This window comes from Sturnus vulgaris, chromosome 4, assembly GCF_052056855.1.
Source record: "Sturnus vulgaris isolate bStuVul1 chromosome 4, bStuVul1.hap1, whole genome shotgun sequence".
Lineage (NCBI taxonomy): Eukaryota > Metazoa > Chordata > Aves > Passeriformes > Sturnidae > Sturnus > Sturnus vulgaris.
Window position 1 is genome coordinate 1,380,430 of NC_142246.1, and position 18,340 is coordinate 1,398,769.

At 49.3% G+C, this 18,340-nt stretch overlaps 1 protein-coding gene across 5 annotated transcripts in view; it reads right to left on the bottom strand.

The window, feature by feature from the left end:
- Positions 1–10,286: 10,286 nt before the first annotated feature.
- The window catches only part of DYSF (dysferlin), a 75,943-nt gene continuing 67,889 nt past the window's right edge, over positions 10,287–18,340 (bottom strand). For all 5 annotated transcript variants that reach the window (XM_088162892.1, XM_088162891.1, XM_088162888.1 and 2 more), the window contains 5 exons: positions 17,480–17,579; positions 17,038–17,216; positions 16,066–16,175; positions 15,069–15,216; positions 10,287–13,368 (listed from right to left, as the gene is read on the bottom strand). In XM_088162892.1, coding sequence (XP_088019018.1) covers positions 13,330–13,368; positions 15,069–15,216; positions 16,066–16,175; positions 17,038–17,216; positions 17,480–17,579 — 576 coding nt within the window. In that variant the 3' untranslated portion in view covers positions 10,287–13,329. The remainder of the gene's footprint in view (positions 13,369–15,068; positions 15,217–16,065; positions 16,176–17,037; positions 17,217–17,479; positions 17,580–18,340) is intronic.

Sequence of the window (18,340 nt, forward strand, 5' to 3'; positions counted from 1 at the left end):
AAAAATCCCAAACTCCCAACATCCAAACCAACCTGCAGCCAGCAAATCCCAGAGGATCCAATCCAGAGCCGGAGTCGCTGGTGGAATTCAGGACAACATTCCCGGGTAATTCCGAGGTCAGCAGCTCCCGGTGTGAGCCGGGCTTTGCTCACTTTTACTCTCAGCTGCATCCCAGAAAAACATTCCCTGGAATTTGGAGGGAATTCTTCTCTGCTGTCCCTGTGGGCTGTCGGAAAACAACAATTCCTTAAAGCCAGGAAGGAAATCCATGGAGCAGAAGTGAGGAATGAGGGCTTTATCCCAGCTCCCAATCCCACTTCCCCAGGAGGGGGAATAAAGAGGGTTAAATTTCCTCCTTGTGGCTGGAAAATCCCGGGGTGTTTTGGGAATTTGAATTCCACCTTCCCCACTTCGGAGCTGACTTTGAAACCAGGATGGGCCATTCCAAGGAGGAATTTCGCAGGTGTGAGGGAGCAGCTCATGGAATTTCCACGCTGGCCAGTGGAAGGTTAGGCCTGGCTTTAGGCTGGGTTTAGATCCCAGCCCAGCCCAGTCATAGTAGGTGGGAAAGGCGGGAATAAAAAAGAATGCACTTTGCTCACTCCAGCTCGAAATTCCAGGAGGGAATAAAGCTCCTTTCATTTTTCCAGAGGCAGGAGCCATTGACCATGAGGACGGGATGCTCCAAGGACTGGGATCAGATCCCAAGCAGGATCCAAGTGGAAGCAACAGGACAAGGAATGGACAGGACAGGACACAGGGAATGGCTTCCCACTGGGAAAGGGGAGATTGGGCTGGGATCTTGGGAAGGAATTCCTGCCTGGGCTGCAATTCCCAGATTTGCTGTGGCTGCCCCTGGATCCCTGGCAGTGCCCAAGACCAGGATGGACATTGGGGCTTGGATCCACCTGGGATACTGGGAGTTATTCCTGGGTGGAACTGTCTGAATTTTAAATCCATCCCATCCCAAACTTTCCTGGGATTGTGAGAAAACAGGGATATTTTTGGACCCCCACAGCTGCTCTCGGTGTTGCCTTGTGCAGCTGCTCCGAGAGGAAAATTCCGGATCCGTTTCGTGGAGAAGCCACAATTCCCTCCTTCCCCTGCCTCACCTGGCTGAGCCTCCTGGAAAAAAAAAAAAAAAAAAAAACACTCGGGAATTAATTCCCTGCGCTAATGAGCTGACCTTTATTCCACAACAATTCCCGAGCTAATTGCGCTCATTCCCTCTTCCTGAGGCATTGACAAACACGTCAAAGGAGCCGCTTTTCCTATGGATCAAGAGGGAAAACGGGAAGAAGCCGCCAATCAAGGACTTTTCATCCAAGCTCAGGGCAGGATGTCTCCGCTCCGTGGGCGTTTTTCAAGGGCTCTTCCCTGCCCTGGATGGATTTTTGTCCCATTTTTTACGGAAAAGAAGCAATTCCCAGAAAATTTCAACAGGCTCCGAGCACCTGTGAGTCCCTGAGAGCTTTTTCGTGCTCCATGGATTTATTTCCAGCCACAGGAATGAGGGCGGCTCGCTGGAAACTGCTCCGAGTGGTTCTCGCTCCAAAGTTTTCCCTTCCTGCTTCCCAGGGATGGATCTGGATTTTTGGGATAGGGTGATGCTGAGAATGCCCCATGGAGAGCTTTTCCCTGCCCATCCTGGGATTGGGATGGGATAATAGGATGGGATGGAGGATGGGATTGGGATATGGGATGGGATTGGGATATGGGATGGGATAGAGGATGGGATGGGATGGGATTGGGATATGGGATGGGATAGAGGATGGGATGGGATGGGATGGGATGGGATGGGATGGGATGGGATGGGATGGGATGGGATGGGATGGGATGGACAGGTCCTGCTCCAGGGTGTGCACACAGCTCTGGCTCAGTGTGGGAAGTCTGGAATTCCCTGGATGTGCTGCTTCCTTTTGGGAGTCCAGCTGCTGGGGGAGAATTTTCCTTATCCCTCATAAAATCCCAGAATAGTTTGGGTTGGGAAAGGACTTTAAATCCCATCCCATTCCACCCAATCCACACTTCCCACTATCCCAGGTGGATCCCAATCCTGTCCAACCTCGCCATGGACACTTCCAGGGATGAATAATCCACAATTTCTCTGGGAATGATCCACCATGTATCCCCCAAATATATTTTTTCCCCCAAACCCCCATTTTCCCTCCTTCATTCCAAACACGAACCAAAGGATCCCAAATATTCCAACATCTCCATCCTTTCCACGTGGCCACAGGATATGAGACAAACAGAAGCCAGACTGGGAATAACCAGGAAAACAAGGGGGGGGGATGTGGATTTTAGGGAAAACAAATGTTATTTGTTTACCTTCCCCGCCAATAAAATTCCCAACATGGAAATAATGAAGAGAGCTGGGAAATGAAATCGCTTGGAATCACCGAGCTCATAAAAAATTATGAGCCCAGAAACAGAAGGATTGGAAGGGGGGAAAGAAAGGAAAAAAAAAAAAAAGATGGAAAAACCAGAGGAGTTTTTGTCTTCAGCCAGATTTTTATTTGGGAATTAATGGGGGTCGCGTCAGGGCATGGAAATCCCATAAAGCGGAGCAGAGATGGGAAAACTCTTCCCGGGGAAGAAGTGGAGCTGGATTGGGGGCAAAAAAGCAGGAAAAGTTTGTTGGGAAAAATGGGGGTTTTAGCCAAAAAAAAAAAATTGGAATTCCAGAGAGGAGCAGGGATAGAAAGAGGTCCTGGATTTTTAAATCCCGAATCTGGCAGGAACAGATGGAGCCCGACCACAGCTAAAAATAAGTTTTTGTTCCACACGGATTTTCTCCCACAGATTCCAAGTTTTCCTAAGGATTGCAAGACTCCTGTCTGCCCTTCCAAGTGATTTTGGGATGAAACCTCTATTTTCCCATGGAATTGCCACACTTGGAAGTGCAGGAATGAGGATTGGATGCTGTTGGGAATTCCTTTCTCAGGCCCTAAAATGGGATGTGGATCCCTAACTCTTAGAGAAAAGCTGGAATGCTGGAAAAGGTGGAAAATCCTTTGATTTCCAGAACTTCCACCTAATTTTTTTGTTGGGATTTGGGATTTTTGGGAGAGCTTTTTGTTTGGGATTCTTTTTTAAAGGTGGGAATGTGAAGATCCCAAATCCATCCTAAGCTCCATCAGCACTTCCAAAAAACCCTTTTCCAGAACCCAACTTTTCCCAAGGCTCCTCATGGATATTTTAGGATTTAGAGTGGCTGTCCCAGGAGCTGTTCCCAAAATCTGGATGCTCTGGATCTGACGAGCTCCAGGTGACCCTTCCCAACCCCGTTGGGGTTAATCCCTCCCCAGGAGCTGGAGAAGGACCCATGGAATGAATTCCCAGCGGGAATCTGACCTGGGATATGGAAAACCTGTGAAATCACCTGAGTTTTGGTGCTTTTTTGGGATAAACTTCCCAAAAATCCTTCCCAATATCCCACCCAACTCTGCCCTCCAGCAGTGGGAAGCCATTCCCAATTTTCCTGTCCCTCACTGGTTACAATCCCATAAATCAGCTCTTTTCCCATAAAGCTGCACATTCCACCTGAATCCGGACACAAAGATCCTTTCCTGCCTTTGGATCATATCCCACCTTCCCAAAAATCTGCTTTTGGGTGCCCCTTTCCCAGTTTTTCTACCAAGGGAGCGCCCTGGAATTCCAGGGGATTGACAAGGACAAATTTCTGGCGTCGTTAAATAAATCCCATCCTGGATTTTTTTCCCCAGAGCGCAGGGCTCCACCAGCAGGCCCTGCAATGCCTTTTTTCCAAGGAAAATCCCGGATTTCACCTCACTCCCAGAATTCAACCTCACTTTAAGTGGCTTCCAGCTAAAACCAGGAACGGGAGAGGCAGATTTTCAATCTCTTTAGGAATAACCCGGCTCGAGGTTATCTCCTGCTGGGAATTTCTCCCCTTCCCCACTCCAAGGAGCACAGAATTCCCTCCTTTCCCTCCCTCTGGAAGAGCAGCTCAGTCTCCTTTTCCACCACTTCTATTTTTAAGCCTCCTGAGGCCAAGGAATAAAATCCCAGCTGGAAAACTGGGGGAGAAGGAGCCAAGCAGACTTTGGGCTCCAATTTAGGCAGGAAAAACCCTTTGGAAATTGATTCCAGCCCCGGAGCGACCGGGATGAGGGAACAGCTGCCACCACCCCGGCTCCGAGTGCATCCAGATGTGCCACCACCCCCCCCTTCCCTCACACTTCCCACCCTCCCTGTGTTCCCAGAGCCAGAAGAAAACTGGGAATAGCCGTGCTGACAGGATGGATGGGTTGCTGCTGCTTCCCAGCCTCCGGAGAAGGGATATTTTTGGGATTCGGGAATGTCCTGACGGCTCAGGGTTGTGATGTCACCGTCAGCTGATGGATCCAGGCTTCCAGAAGTTCAGGAGGCCGGGTTGGAAAAGTCTCGGAGCAATCTGGGACAGTGGAAGGTGTCCCATGGAATGGGATGGGATTTCAGGTCCCTTCCTGCCCAAGCCAATCTGGGATTTTAGGATTCTTTGATTTTCCCAAATTTCCCTGCGGATGGTTCTGAATGATGGCTGGGAAACCACCTTGGATCCCATGACTCTGTTTCCTCTGGGAGTGCCTGAAGCCCCTTCCAGTTTTGGAATTCTGCACCTGGGAGATCTCTGACTTGGGATTCTGGGATGGTTTTGATGGGAAGGGACCTTAAATCCCATTGATCCCACCCCATCCATGGGCAGGGACACCTCCCACTGTCCCAGGTGGATCCAACCTGGCCTTGGGCACTGCCAGGGATCCAGGGGCAGCCACAGCAAATCTGGGAATTCCAGCTCAGGCAGGAATTCCTTCCCAAGATCCCAGCCCAATCTCCCCTTTCCCAATGGGAGCCATTCCCTGTGTCCTGTTCAAATGGGATGGTGGGGTAGGGAGAGGAAGGTGCTCCAGAGGGGCCTGGATTTAACAAATTCCCGATGTCCAGGGCCTGGCAGCAGGAGAACAATTCCCTGGAGCAGGAGCAATAAAAGGTTACGAGCTCGGCCTTCCCACCTGGCTGGGAGAAATCCTTTGATGTTAATCCATGGATTTTCCATAAAGCGTTATGGGAAAAGCGGCTGCTGGGTTTCACCCTGGCTCTGTGGGATGTGGAAAAGCGGAGCTGTCCCAATTCCCGGCTGCTGGAGGGATCCTTGGAGCAGAGAAATGCTGGATTTGGTCCATCAGACAATCACCTGATCCAAGGGATTGGTTTGGGAATGTGGTGGGAGCTGCATGGAGCTAGTGAAGGAGGTGGCTCCAAATCCCATCCAAGCTGGCCTTGGATATTCCCAGGGATCCAGGGGCAGCCACAGCAAATCTGGGAATTGCAGCCCAGGCAGGAATTCCTTCCCAAGATCCCAGCCCAATCTCCCCTTTCCCAGTGGGAGCCATTCCCTGGGTCCTGTCCCTCCAGGCCTTGTCCCCAATTCCAGCTCTCCTGGAGCCCCTGCAGGGACTCTGAGCATTCCCTGGAATTTTCCCTTCTCCAGGGGAACATTCCCAGCTCTCCCAGAGCAGAGAGGCTCCAAAATCCTGGAATGGTTTTGGGTGGGAAGGAACCTTAAATCCCATCCCATTCCAACCCATCCATAGGCAGGGACACCTCCCAGTGTCCCAGATGGATCCACGCCCCAATGTCCAACCTGGCCTTGGACACTGCCAGGGATGAAACTTCCACAATTTCTCTGGAAACTCCATCCCAGCCCCTCACTCACCTCACAGCCAAGAATTCCTTCCTATACGATGGACTTGGAACCAGTTTTGTTCATTCCATCCCATTTCTCCCAGTTTTTCCCAGGTGGCACCTTTGGAAGAAAGATTCCCATCCCTATTCCCAGGCATTCCATTCCAGGTAAATTAAAAACTACTTTAAAAAAAACCCAAACATTTCCCTGTACAAATCCTGGCTATTCCAATCCTGGAATTCTGGAATCTCCATCACTTCTACCTGCTGAAGATGCCACGATTTCTAAAAAGGTTTTTCCATGCCCGGGATGTTGGAGCAGGGAATCCATGTTTGATATTCCGATGGTTTTTTTCCATCTCGCATCCCATCATCCTTTTTTGGTTTTTTTTTTTCCTTTTCCAGCATCCATTGCACAGCTCCCTGGATGTAAAAATAAACAGCTGGAATCCAAGCCCATTCCCGAAAAGTGGCATTTAATGGACTCCAGAGCTCCAGCTGCTCTCTGGGACTTTAATGGGAAGCAGAACTCTTGGAATTAGCCAGCCTGGAATGTCTCATCCACCCACTGGCACACCGGGAGTGGAATTCCTGCTCCAGACCCTCTCCAGCCTCGGCTTTTCCTTGGCACGGTGAGGACTTGGACACAAAGGTTTGGGATTTTTCCATGGAGCCCAGAAGTTGTCCAAGGTGGAATTTTCCCCGTGGTGAGGAGAGGATGGAAAATTTTCCTCACCAGCAGAGCGCTGAACCGTCGGAATTTGGGATTTGGTTCTCCATGAAATTGTGGCTCCCCATCCCTGGAATTGTCCAAGGCCAGGTTGGAATGGGCTTGGAGCATCCTGGGACAGTGGGAGATATCCCTGCCCATGGAATGGGATGAGCTTTAAGGTCCCTTCCCTGAACCATTCCATGATTCCACGATCCTGTGACTTGGGAAAATGAAGGATCATGGAAAAATTCCAGCCTCGAGGGAAGGTCAAGGCCCAGCCCCACCTCACCTGTTGCTCCCGCTGGAATAAAATCCAGGATGCATCCACAGCTTTTTCCTCTCTGTTTTATCCCAATTTTTGCTTTTCCTGTTGGGTGGCCAGGATTTATTCCCGGGTCTTTTCTTGTTCTAGATGGGTTAAACAAACCTGGGAATTCCAATCTCATCCCTTCTCCCAGATATCCCAGTGCTCTTCCCTGTCTTTTTTCCAGCTTTTTTCCTCGTCCAATTCCCTCCCATCCAGTTCTGTGGGAAGGCTGGAATTCCCCGAAATTAAATCTTTGGGACAAATCCCTGTTTTGAGCTAATTCCTGGCTGGGATGGAAGTGGGAGAGGTTGGAAAGAGGGAATGATCCTCTCCGGGTTAATTTTTTAGGATTGAGTTGATAATTTTAAAATTAATTAATAATAAATTAATTGATCCAATTAATTAATAATAAATGGATTATTAATTAATTAATTAAGTTCTTCAACATCTCCAGGATTTCTGGAGCTCAGACCATGAGGGAGATGATCCCAGATCTCCCCATCACCCACAAAATTTGGGATTTCTGGTATTCCTTAAAATAACTGACGCTGGAATGGAAGGAAATTTCCACTATCCCATGGGAATAGGAGTATTTTTAGGGTTTTATCCTTGCAAAGGAAATAATGGAATTCCTAATCCCTGATTATTCAGACAACTGGAAAACAGAAATCGAGTCCAACCTGCCTTTGTGTTATTGTTCTGTTTGTTTTCCCTCAGATTGCATAATTCCCAAAAAAAACAAACAACAAACAAAACCCAGGAATGATTTGGAGGCGCCTGACTCTGATTTCTCCCAGTCCCTGGGGTGAAAAGAGGGATGAGCTCTTCCCGGCATTCCAGCACAGAGACCTCCAAACCTCCCCGTCCCTCTTGGAAGCTCCAAGGCCATTCCCACCCTTTGGAAATGACTCATCCCAATTGTTCCCTGTGATCCATAGAGGCAAATCATGAATCCAGGCTTTGTTTTCCAGCCACGGATTTGCCAATGGATGTTTCTCCCCGCTGTTTTCGTTGGCAAAGAGGAACTGTAAATCCCTGGCTTATCCTGGGATTTCTTTTCCCCACTTTTCCGTATCCACCAAATCCTATTTGTCTTTATTTTCTTGGGACAGAAGCACAACCTCTGGAATCTGCTCCAAAGGGTGGAAAAAACAAGGATGAAGAGGCTTCTCCCTCCTCTGCTGGCCCCAGGAATTCCATCCTGTTAAAGCACCCCAGCTCCATGATTTTTATAACCATGGGATTAGGCTGTTTCCTGGGAAAACCTCCAGGAGATCCCAACACTGAGGCTGGAGAATGGATGAATTTCATTCCCAGCAGTTCTGGGAAGAAGGAAAAACAGGGGAAAAACGGCTGGATTTGGGAAAGGTGATGCTTCCCTGATTTGTTGGGCTGTAATTCCCATCCCTTCCTGGGATGCTGGACTTGGGACCTGGATGGAGGATCCAGGTGGTGAGGATAGAGGGAAAAGTGGAAAAAGACCAGAAAAGAAGGGAAAGCAAAGGGAAATGGCACTGGGAGATGTTGAGATTGGATATTGGGAAGAATTCCTTCATGGAAAATTCCTGATGTTCAACCCCTGAGACAAGGAATGCCAACAGGATGGAGCAGCCAAGGGCCAGGAAGTCTCCCTGGAATCATTCCAAATGGCAAAGAGGAGCACTCAGGGAATCCTAAAAGTTGGGAAAGATCTCCAAATCCAACCTTCAAAATCCTGTTTTCTGGGGAGGTTCAGACTCCCCATCCCTGGAAGTGTCCAAGGACAAGGCTTGGAGCAACCTGGGATAGGGAAAGGTTCTAGATGGGCTTTAAGGTCCATTCCATCCCAAACCATTCCATGATTTCCATGATTCAAGCCAATATCCCAAATACCCACCGAACTTCTCCCAAAAGCCAGAATTCCATGGCCTGAGGTGGCTTGAAGATGAAGGATCATGGATCCCATGGAATGGGAGGAGCTTGCCTGAACTATTCCATGATTCTGGGGAAGCTTGGGAAGATGAAGGATCATGGAAAAGGTTCCAGCCTTGAAGGAAGATCCAGGCCCAATCCAACCACAGCTGCTGCTCCAGCTGGAATAAAACCCTGGATGCATCCAGAGCTTTTTCCTCTCTTTTTTTAGAAAGGATAAAAATACCCAGCACAATTCAGGGATTGGTCCTTTGGGAAGGCTGGGATGGGAATGGGAAAAGCAAATTCAACTCATTTTCCTCTGGAAGCAGGTTTGGGATGGAGACAAACCTGGAGCAGTTTCATGGCTCATTTCTTGGGAGTCCCCCACAGATCCTCACAAACCATCCCTCGATCCTGGGATTTGGGATTTTCTGGGATGAATCCTGACTGCAGCTGTCCCACAACACAGGGTTAGCCACGGAAAAAGCAGATTTCAGGAATTTCAGATTATTAATCCACCTTTAAATTCATCACCACATTTTCCATGACTGCATTTTCCAGGGGGGGAAATTCCAGCACCAGGAATCACCATCGTGGAAAAGCCTGAAGGGGTCAGGCCTCAAGGCAAGGATGGAACAAGTTGTGCCACTCAAATCCTGGGAAATCTCCAGCTTCCCATCGGAAAACTCATGGATTTGGGAGCCAGGAGGCCACAAGGCTGTTTTTTAGGGAACATCCCATTGGATCAGTGCTCCCATTGGATCCGTGTTCCTGGGAATGAGGGGGACCCACAGCTGGCCCCATCCACAGGGGTTAAACCAACAAATCCCAGCTCCCAAAAAATTTTATGGAAGCGCCTTGACCTGGATCTCACCTGTCACGTCCCTCTCCCTGTGCTGCCTCCCTCTTTTCCATGTGCTCCAGCAAAATCCACGTTTGTGGATGGAAAACTCTCCCTTCGGAGTGGATAAAACCAGGCACTGCCTGGAAAATTGTTCCTATTGGGGAGCAAAATCCATCCAGCTCATTCCTGGGGATTTTTGGGATGGATGCTGGAGATTTAGGGAATTCAGCCCGAGTAGGGGATGGAAGTTTTCCAGTTCCAGCTGCCGGAGGGAATGGGAACACAACGGGGGTGTTGTGTGAGGATGGTCCCAAAGGAGCTGCCCCACTTCGGAATTCCAGGCTGGAATTATTCCTGGCATCAGTCCGAGGAAATCTGGGATCAGGGAAGGGCTTGAGGAGCAGAACGTTTGGCAATTAACTTCCATGCATGGGTAGGGAATGCTGGAATCATGGAATGGGTTGGGATGGAAAGGATTTTAGGATCATCCAATTCCCACCCCATCCATGGGCAGGGACACCTCCCACTGTCCCAGGGGGATTCAACCTGGCCTTGGACACTGCCAGGGATCCAGGGGCAGCCACAGCAAATCTGGGAATTGCAGCCCAGGCAGGAATTCCTTCCCAAGATCCCAGCCCAATCTCCCCTTTCCCAGTGGGAGCCATTCCCTGGGTCCTGTCCCTCCAGGCCTTGTCCCCAATTCCAGCTCTCCTGGAGCCCCTGCAGGGACTCTGAGCATTCCCTGGAATTTTCCTTTCTCCACAATCCCGATTTTCCCATTCCCACTCCCAAGAGGAGCCGCAGTTCCATCCCCACAATCAAAACACCGGGAACGGGAATGTTTCAGAGCATTTCTTTGGGAATCACAGTGCTTTGGGCATTATTGCAGATAAGGCAGGCACGGGTGACCCAGAACAAATTCCAGCCAATTCCCTGGAGAACCGGAAGCCACAGGGAATCGTTTCTACAGCTCCCACCTGGATTTGGAGGAGACACAACCAGGCCCAGAGCTGGATGTGGCTGTTCAGGGGGAAAAAATGGGATGGAGTTGGTTTTTCCAGATGCTCCAACCTGAATTTACCCACAGGAATCCCACGAGATCCTCTTGGCATGAAAATTGCACTGGGATAACGGATTTCCTTCTGGAAATTCCTATCTTTATGGAATTGGATGCCCTGGATCCTTCTCTCCAATCCCTGCAGATCCAGGTTTGCCAGGGGAATGCTGGGAATAAAATTGGATTTCCTACTGGAAGTGTCTCTGGAGTGAATCCCAAACTTTCAAGCTCATCCTATTCCAGGCATTCCACAATTCCAGGTGGCTCCAGCCCTTATCCAAGCTCGCCTTGGGCATTCCAAAGGTAACCCATGAATGGATTTTGATTCCTTGTCTTTCTGGGATCAACAGCAGTGTTCCTGATGGGATGGGAGATGAGCATCCCATGTTTGGCATTCCAACATGGATCACGCATCCATTTAGGGCTCTTGGCTCCAAGACTTTGGGTTGGGATCAGGGGGAATTACACCAGGATGGGAAAAACCCAGAATCTCTGCAAATCCAAGAGATACTGGACCTGAATTCCCACTGTGTTTTCCAGGAGAGCACTCAGGGAATTCCAGATTCCCTCTGGCACAGCTGGATCCTCGTGGAAAAGGTACTGGGACCAACATTCCCATAAAACCCAAATTCTCAATCCCAGCAAGGGCCAAACAGAAGCAACTTTTGTCGTCGGCTCTTCAGGGATAATAAAACCTCTGGAAAATTGGAGCGGATCCTGGTGGTTTGATGGTGGCTATAAACTGGGATGGGGTTGGGAAGCTTTCAGGGAAAAAAAACGAAGGAAAACGAAGCATTTAACGACGGAAAATGAAACCTCCGCCCTGGGATGTGCAAATCCAGAGCCGATTCCTCCACTCCAACTTTTGGGAAAGGGCCATGGATCAGCCAAAGCTCAGCAGCAGGGATGGGCTTATAAATCCCTATAAATCCCTATAAATCCCAAAGCCGTGCGTTTTCCGTGTGGAAAACACGGAGAAGGAGTTTCCCTGTGCAAACCAGGAGCTGCTCCGATGAGAATCCCGGGATTTAATCCCCCATGGATTACATCCCAACCCAACAAAGCAATTTTAAAGTTTTTCCCTATTTTTGAAGCACAGGCCAGAGTGGGGCAGGAGATGCCATCAGCGGTTTTTGCTGGGAAATTGATCCCTCGGGATCACTTTTCCCAGCTCCTTGCTCGTTCAGAGCAGCCAAAGCTCCAAGGAAAACATGGAATCAAGGATAAGTCTCATCCTGCTGAAGGGAGGACGGGAAGAACCCGAATCAGGAAAGGTGCTGGAGCAGCCAGATATTAATGGGATTTTTCTGGTGGAAAAATGGGAGATGATTCCTTACGGGATGAGAATTTGAGGATTAGCACCCTCCCAGCACTGGGAAACCCTGGGAATCATGGAATTATGGATCCATCCAGGGTGGGAAAGACCTCTGAGCTCAAATCCAACCCTGCCAAGGTCACAAATCCCCAAGTGCCACATCCCACGGGATGATCCCACTCCAAGGACAGGAGCAGGGAACAGCAAAAGCGGGAATGTCCCAGCATTCCCATCAGATCCATGGGAGGCTGATTCACAAATCACAGAATTTGGAAAACAAATCCCGTCCTGGGTCAGGATTTTCCTTCCATTAACGCCCTGCAGCGGCAAGTATGGGTTAGGATGTTTTCCATAAGAATCTTTGGGAATAGAAGGGAAAACTATGGATTTTAAAGGAATATCAGCGAGGCTCAGCCTGGAGAAAAGGAGGATCAGGAGGGACCTTCCAGCTCTGCACAACTCCCTAAAAATTTGGAGTCAGGTGGGAGCTGGGATCTGCTCCCAGGGAATAACAGGAAAAGAAGGAAGGGCCTCAGGTTGTCCCAGGAGATGCTCTGGTTGGGCACCAGCAGGAATTTCCTCATGGAAAGGGTGGTCAGGGATTGGCATTGCCCAGGGAGGTTTGGAATCCCCATCCCTGGAGATTTCCAATGAATTCCTGGATGTGGCACTCAGTGCCAAGGCGGGCATCGGGCACAGCTTGGACTGGATGATCCCAAAGGTTTTTTCCAACCTCAGTGATCCCGGGATTCTGCAAATACTGACACTAAAAAGACCAAGGATTCCCAAAAAAGTGGCAGAGAGACAGTGGGAGAGGAGGAAATCAAAGCCCAGCTGCTCCTGGGATTCCTCTCCCAGTTGGAATGGGAGACCTGTGGGGTTGTGGAGCAGTTCCAAGGGAAAACCAACTCCAGAAATCCATGATGGAATGCCAAGGCCTCAAAATCCAAAAGAAACTGCGATTTCGCAGAGCACCAACTCCAAATCCCAGGTTTTGCACCACAGCCGTTCCCATTCCCGTGATTTCAGCTTTGGGAATGCGATGTGTCATCCCAGGGATTCCGGTTTTCCAACACGTTTTTCCATAGGTTTACAATATAGAAATGGGATAATACAGGGAAAAGGGAAACTGAGGCTGGATCAGAGTGCAAGAAGTGCTCAGAATCCGTGGGATTTGCTCAGGCCGGCAGATCCCAAATCCTGCCCTGAGGATCCTCCACACATTCCCAACTCATGGATGGAAAGATCCTTTCCCCTCTCCCTCCTCGGATTTCCACTGGAATTTGGGATTTACCAACCAGAGCAGCAGGAAAACTCAATCAAAACAGAGAAAGGCTGGAAAATCAGGAATATTTTGGTGGAGGCTTTGGTTGGGTTCCACTTCCCAGGTGGAATTCCAAAGGGAAGCGGAGTCTTTGGCAGCAGCTGGAGGCCTGGATGAGGTTCTTCCTTCTCTACTTCCAGAGGCAAAATTCCTTCCCAAAATTCCCAGGCAGGCACAGGAACAGCTTCAGTTGAAAGGTTTCACCAGTTTCATAGCAGCGTAGTTCTGGAAGGATGGAAAAACATCGGAATCGTTGGAAAAATGAGGGAATCACTGGAAGAATAAGGGAATCATTGGAAAAATAAGGGAATTACTGGAAAAACATGGGAATCGTTGGAAAAATGAGGAAAGTCATTGGAAAAATAAAGGAATCATTGGAAAAATGAGAGAATCACTGGAAGAATAAAGAAATAATTGGAACAATAAGGGAAATCATTGGAAAAACGAGGGAATCATTGATAAAATAAGGGGATTATTGGAAAACAGGAATCGTTGGAAAAACAAAGGAATTGCTGGAAAAATTAGAGAATAATTGGAAGAATAAGGGAATCATTGGGAGAACAAAGGAATCATTGGAAAAATGAGACAATCACTGGAAGAATAAGGAAATGATTGGAAAAACATGGGAATCATTGGAAAAAAGGGAAATCATTGGGAAAATGAGGGAAATCATTGAATAAGAAAATGATTGGAAAAATGAGAGAATCATTGGAAGAATGAGGGAATCACTGGAAAAATAAGGGAATTTTTTGGGAGAATTTAACAAGCCCTGGGCATCATTCCTGGATTTTGATTTCCCTTCCCAAAACTTTTCAAGAGAAATTCCCACCTCTTCAAACCCTTGGAATTAATTTGGCCCCTTCCTCCAGCACCATCCCAGTGTCCAACCACTGGGAAACATTCCCAGTTTTCCCTGATTTGCTGGAGCCTCCTCCTCTCCTCTGGATCCCGCTGTTCCTTCCCATCCTCTGGGATTCCCACAAATCTCATGGATTCACCACCGAACCCCAGGCCTTGTATCCCTACAGCTCCTTTTTCTGTGACTCCACAAAATCTGGGACATCACCTGTTCTGCCCCTTTGGAAACAGGTCCTGGAGCATTCCTGAAGCTGTGCCAGGGTTTTTCTGGAATGCAGAGCCTTCCAGCAGGAGGAGGCTCCTCCAGCCCTGCCTCATCCTCATTTATTCCAAAGACAAATCCAGCCAGCAGCTCCACGGAATTTTGCCAAAGGCAATCAAAGCTATCCCAGATTATTTCCCTCTGCATCCCAGAAAACCTCAGGATCTGTCCTAGTGCCAGCACTTTGTGTTGCTGAGGACACTCCAGGAATGACCTCTCCATGTTTTTTTGGGATCTCCACCATTCCTGATATCATGGAATTGTTGAGGTTGGTAAAGAGTCCCAATCCTTGTTCATCATTATCCATGTCCTCAAACGCCACATCCGAATTTTTTTTTAATAATTCCATGGATGGGGACTCCACCACTGCTCCAGGGCTGGACACCCCTTTCCATGAGGGATTTTCCTTAATATCCAACCTAAAATTCCCTTGGAACAACTTGAGGCTGTTCCCTCTTGCCCTGTTGTTCACTGGGAACAGATCCCAAATCCCACCTGGCTCCAAATTTTCAGGGAATTGTGGAGAGCCAGAAGGCCCCCTCTGATCCTGCTTTTCTCTGGCATGAGCCCCTTTCCAGCTCCCTCAGCTTTCCCTGGTGCTCCAGCCCCCTCCCAGCTCCATTCCCATCCCTGGACACGCTCCAGCCCCTCCACACTTTTCCCCATGAGGATCCCAACCCCCCCCCCCAAAAAAAGTCCCTTTTTAACCCATTGTGTTCCTCAGCACAGAATTTTCCATCCCCCTGAATCCACGACCCCTCAGACCTCGGCCAATCCCCATCCTCCTCTCCCAGCCCCTCCGTACCGGGAAGGCGTAGACGAAGATTCCCAGGAAAAGCAGCAGGATGAAGAGGAGGATGGCCAGGATCAGCACCCACTTGTAGCGGCGCCACAGGATGAACTTCAGGGTCTTGTACGGGGACGTGAACCACAGGAAGGAGGTCTCGGGACGCCTGGAGCCAAGGGAAGGGGAGGTCACCTCGGAATTTCATCCCCCTGGATCCCCAATCCCATCCACCTCAGTGGTCCAGAGCAGCCTCAAAATCCCTCTGGATTCATGGTCCAGAGCAGTTTCCCAATCCCACTGGAATGTGTCAGCTCCTCCCTCTGGGGATGTCCCACCAATATCTCCCTTGGTGCTCCAGACCAACCTTCCAATCCCACTGGATTCATGGTCCAGACCAGCCTCCCAAATCCCAAAGGATTCATGGTCCAGACCAATCTCCCAAATCCCACTGGATTGCTGCTCCAGACCAGTTTCCCAATCCCACTGGAATGTGTCAGCTCCTCCATCCCTCTGGGGATGTCCCACCAACATCCTCCCAACATCTTTCTTGGCGCTCCAGACCAACCTCCCAATCCCACTGGATTGGTGCTCCAGACCAATCTCCCAATCCCAATGGATGGGTGGCCAAGACCAGCTTCCAAATCCCAAAGGATTCATGGTCCAGACTAATCTCCCAAATCCCACTGGATTGTTGATCCAGACCAGTTTCCCAATCCCTCTGGATTCATGGTCCAGAGCAGCTTCCCAATCCCACTGGATTGGTGCTCCAGACCAACCTCCCAATCCCACTGGATTGGTGATCCAGACCAACCTCCCAATCCCAGTGGATTGCTGTTCCAGAGCACCATCCCAATTTCCCTGGACCATCTCCATTCCTCCACCAGTTCCTAGTAGATCCTACCCAGGTGCAAACCCAGTTCAGCCCAGTTCCCTCCAGCTGGAAACCCAGAATTCCCACTTGGACCTCGAGAATTCCATGCCCTGGTTGTTGCTTTTCCGTTCAGGATGTTCTTACTTGGGATCCTCCAGCCTGGGGTTCATGTTTGGCTCATCCCGTCCCATCCCAGCCGGACGCTCCTCGTGTTCCTGTTCCGCCACGATTTCCAAAGTCATCTCCAGTTTGCCCTGGATGGGTTAAACAAAAACTGATTTATTATCCCAAAAAACAGGGGGAAAGGTGAGGAATGAACATGGGATGGAAAACAGGGATCTGGGAGAGAAAATGTCCTTTGAGCAGAACCAAACCACTCCCAGCAACGACCATCCAGCATCCCAGGATTCCAGAGATCCCTCACCTGTCACTGGAGATATTCCAGGAAATCCCAGATCCCACTGGCACCTTAATTTGGGCAAACACAGAATCCCAGGATCGCTGAGGCTGAAAAAACCTCTGGGATCAAGTCCAAACTGTGACTGATCATCACTGAGTGCCACATCCCATCTTTCCTGATTTCCTGATTCCCGATTTCCCTGGAACCAGCTCAGGATTTTTTGGTTTTGATTTTTTTGACCCAATTCCCCTGTCTGGATTCCCTCACCTGCATGGAACAGTCACTAACTAAAACCTGGAACAGGAGCCCACACACCTGGGACAGGTGGAATTTTTTTCTGGTGTTTAGGACACAAGATTGTTGGGAATAGCCGTGATACGGAATCAAATTTGGCGGCACATTCCAAAAACCACGGTGAAAATCCCACAAAACCTGCACCGTGCCGGAAAACTTCCAGCCAACCACAGATCCACAAAATTTCCCACTGGAAATGGAATTTCTTGCCCTGGCTAGAATTGACCAAAGCTTTCAAGGAATTCTGGAGCGGATTGGATTGGGCAGGAATTTAAAGCCCATCCAGCCCCAGCTCATGACATGGGCAGGGAAACTTCCGCTATCCCAGGGCGCTCCAATCCTCATCCAACCTGTCCTTGGACTTTTCCAGGATGGGAATTGGAGTGAAGGATCCAAGGGAAAACATGGAGAGGCCACTTTACCGCCAGGATCTTCTGCTGGTCCTGCTCAGCCACACAGGGCCACCAGCCCTTGACGGTTTTTTGCTCAAAGAGGGACACGGAGCGGCCGGAGGACAGGGAATCATCCACAAGATCCAAGGAACATTTTTCCGCCGTCTTGGCAGGCTTGGGCATCCTGTTGAGATCCATCTGGATGGATCCTGTGAGGATGAATATTCCAGGTGAGACATCTCCCTTGGGAGAATCTTTAAAATGTGGAATGTTCCCAGATCCCACAATGGAGTTTGGGCCATCCCAATCATCCCAATCCAAACTCCCAATTTCCACTATCCCAGGTTGCTCCAAGTCCCATCCAGCCTGGCCCTGGATGCTTCCAGGGATTTGGCATCCACAGCTTCTCCGGACAACCTCTGCCAGTGATGTTTCCCCTTTTTTGGGATGGATCCCAAAATTCCCAACTTACCCAAATAGTCATCGAAGGAGAATTTGTCGTTGTCCCAGATCTGGAGGATCAGCTGGGGTGGGATCTTGTTTTCCGTCTTGTCCAAGCTCCAGAAGTGTTCCTAAAATCCCACAGGGAAAGAAACCACGGGAAAATGAAAGATTCGTCAGGAGAATCAGGCAGAGCCTGGCTCTGGAAATCCTGGAATTCCTGGGGTGTCCTGCTCTGGATCTGCAGGAGAACAGGCTCTGGAAAACTCTTGGATAAGGATAATCAGTGGGAAACTCAGGATGCTTCTGGAAGGTGCTGGCAACAACTTATGCCTCACTTTAATGATTTTAATTAATGCAATTAATTTTATTTAAATAATTTAATTTAATTTAGTTTAGGAAAAGGCTCCATGGCATCCCAAACAGGATCCTTAGGAGTGACAGGAATTCCCACAACTCCAATGAAGGCAACTCTCCAAGGAGAAGAGAGCAACAAGCATTGAGTGCCGGCGCTGCCAAACTTTGCTTTCCTCTTAATTCAGGGAAAAATATGGGATTGACACCTAAAACAGCACTTCCAGCAGGGATTTCCCAAAGATCCCTTCCCTTCCAGATCCAACATGGCTCCAATCTGCTCCCAGGTTTGTGGGACAATCAGAGACCATCAAATGCCAGTTCAGGCCACCCGTGGCTCCTGAATTTATTCATGGAACATTGATCTGGAAAGGAAGATTCCATGGTATCCCAGGAATCTGCTGATGTCACACACAGGCTGATCCAAGCCTCAGTGTCCAAGGACACTGCCAGGGATCCAGGGGCAGCCACAGCAAATCTGGGAATTGCAGCCCAGGCAGGAATTCCTTCCCAAGATCCCAGCCCAATCTCCCCTTTC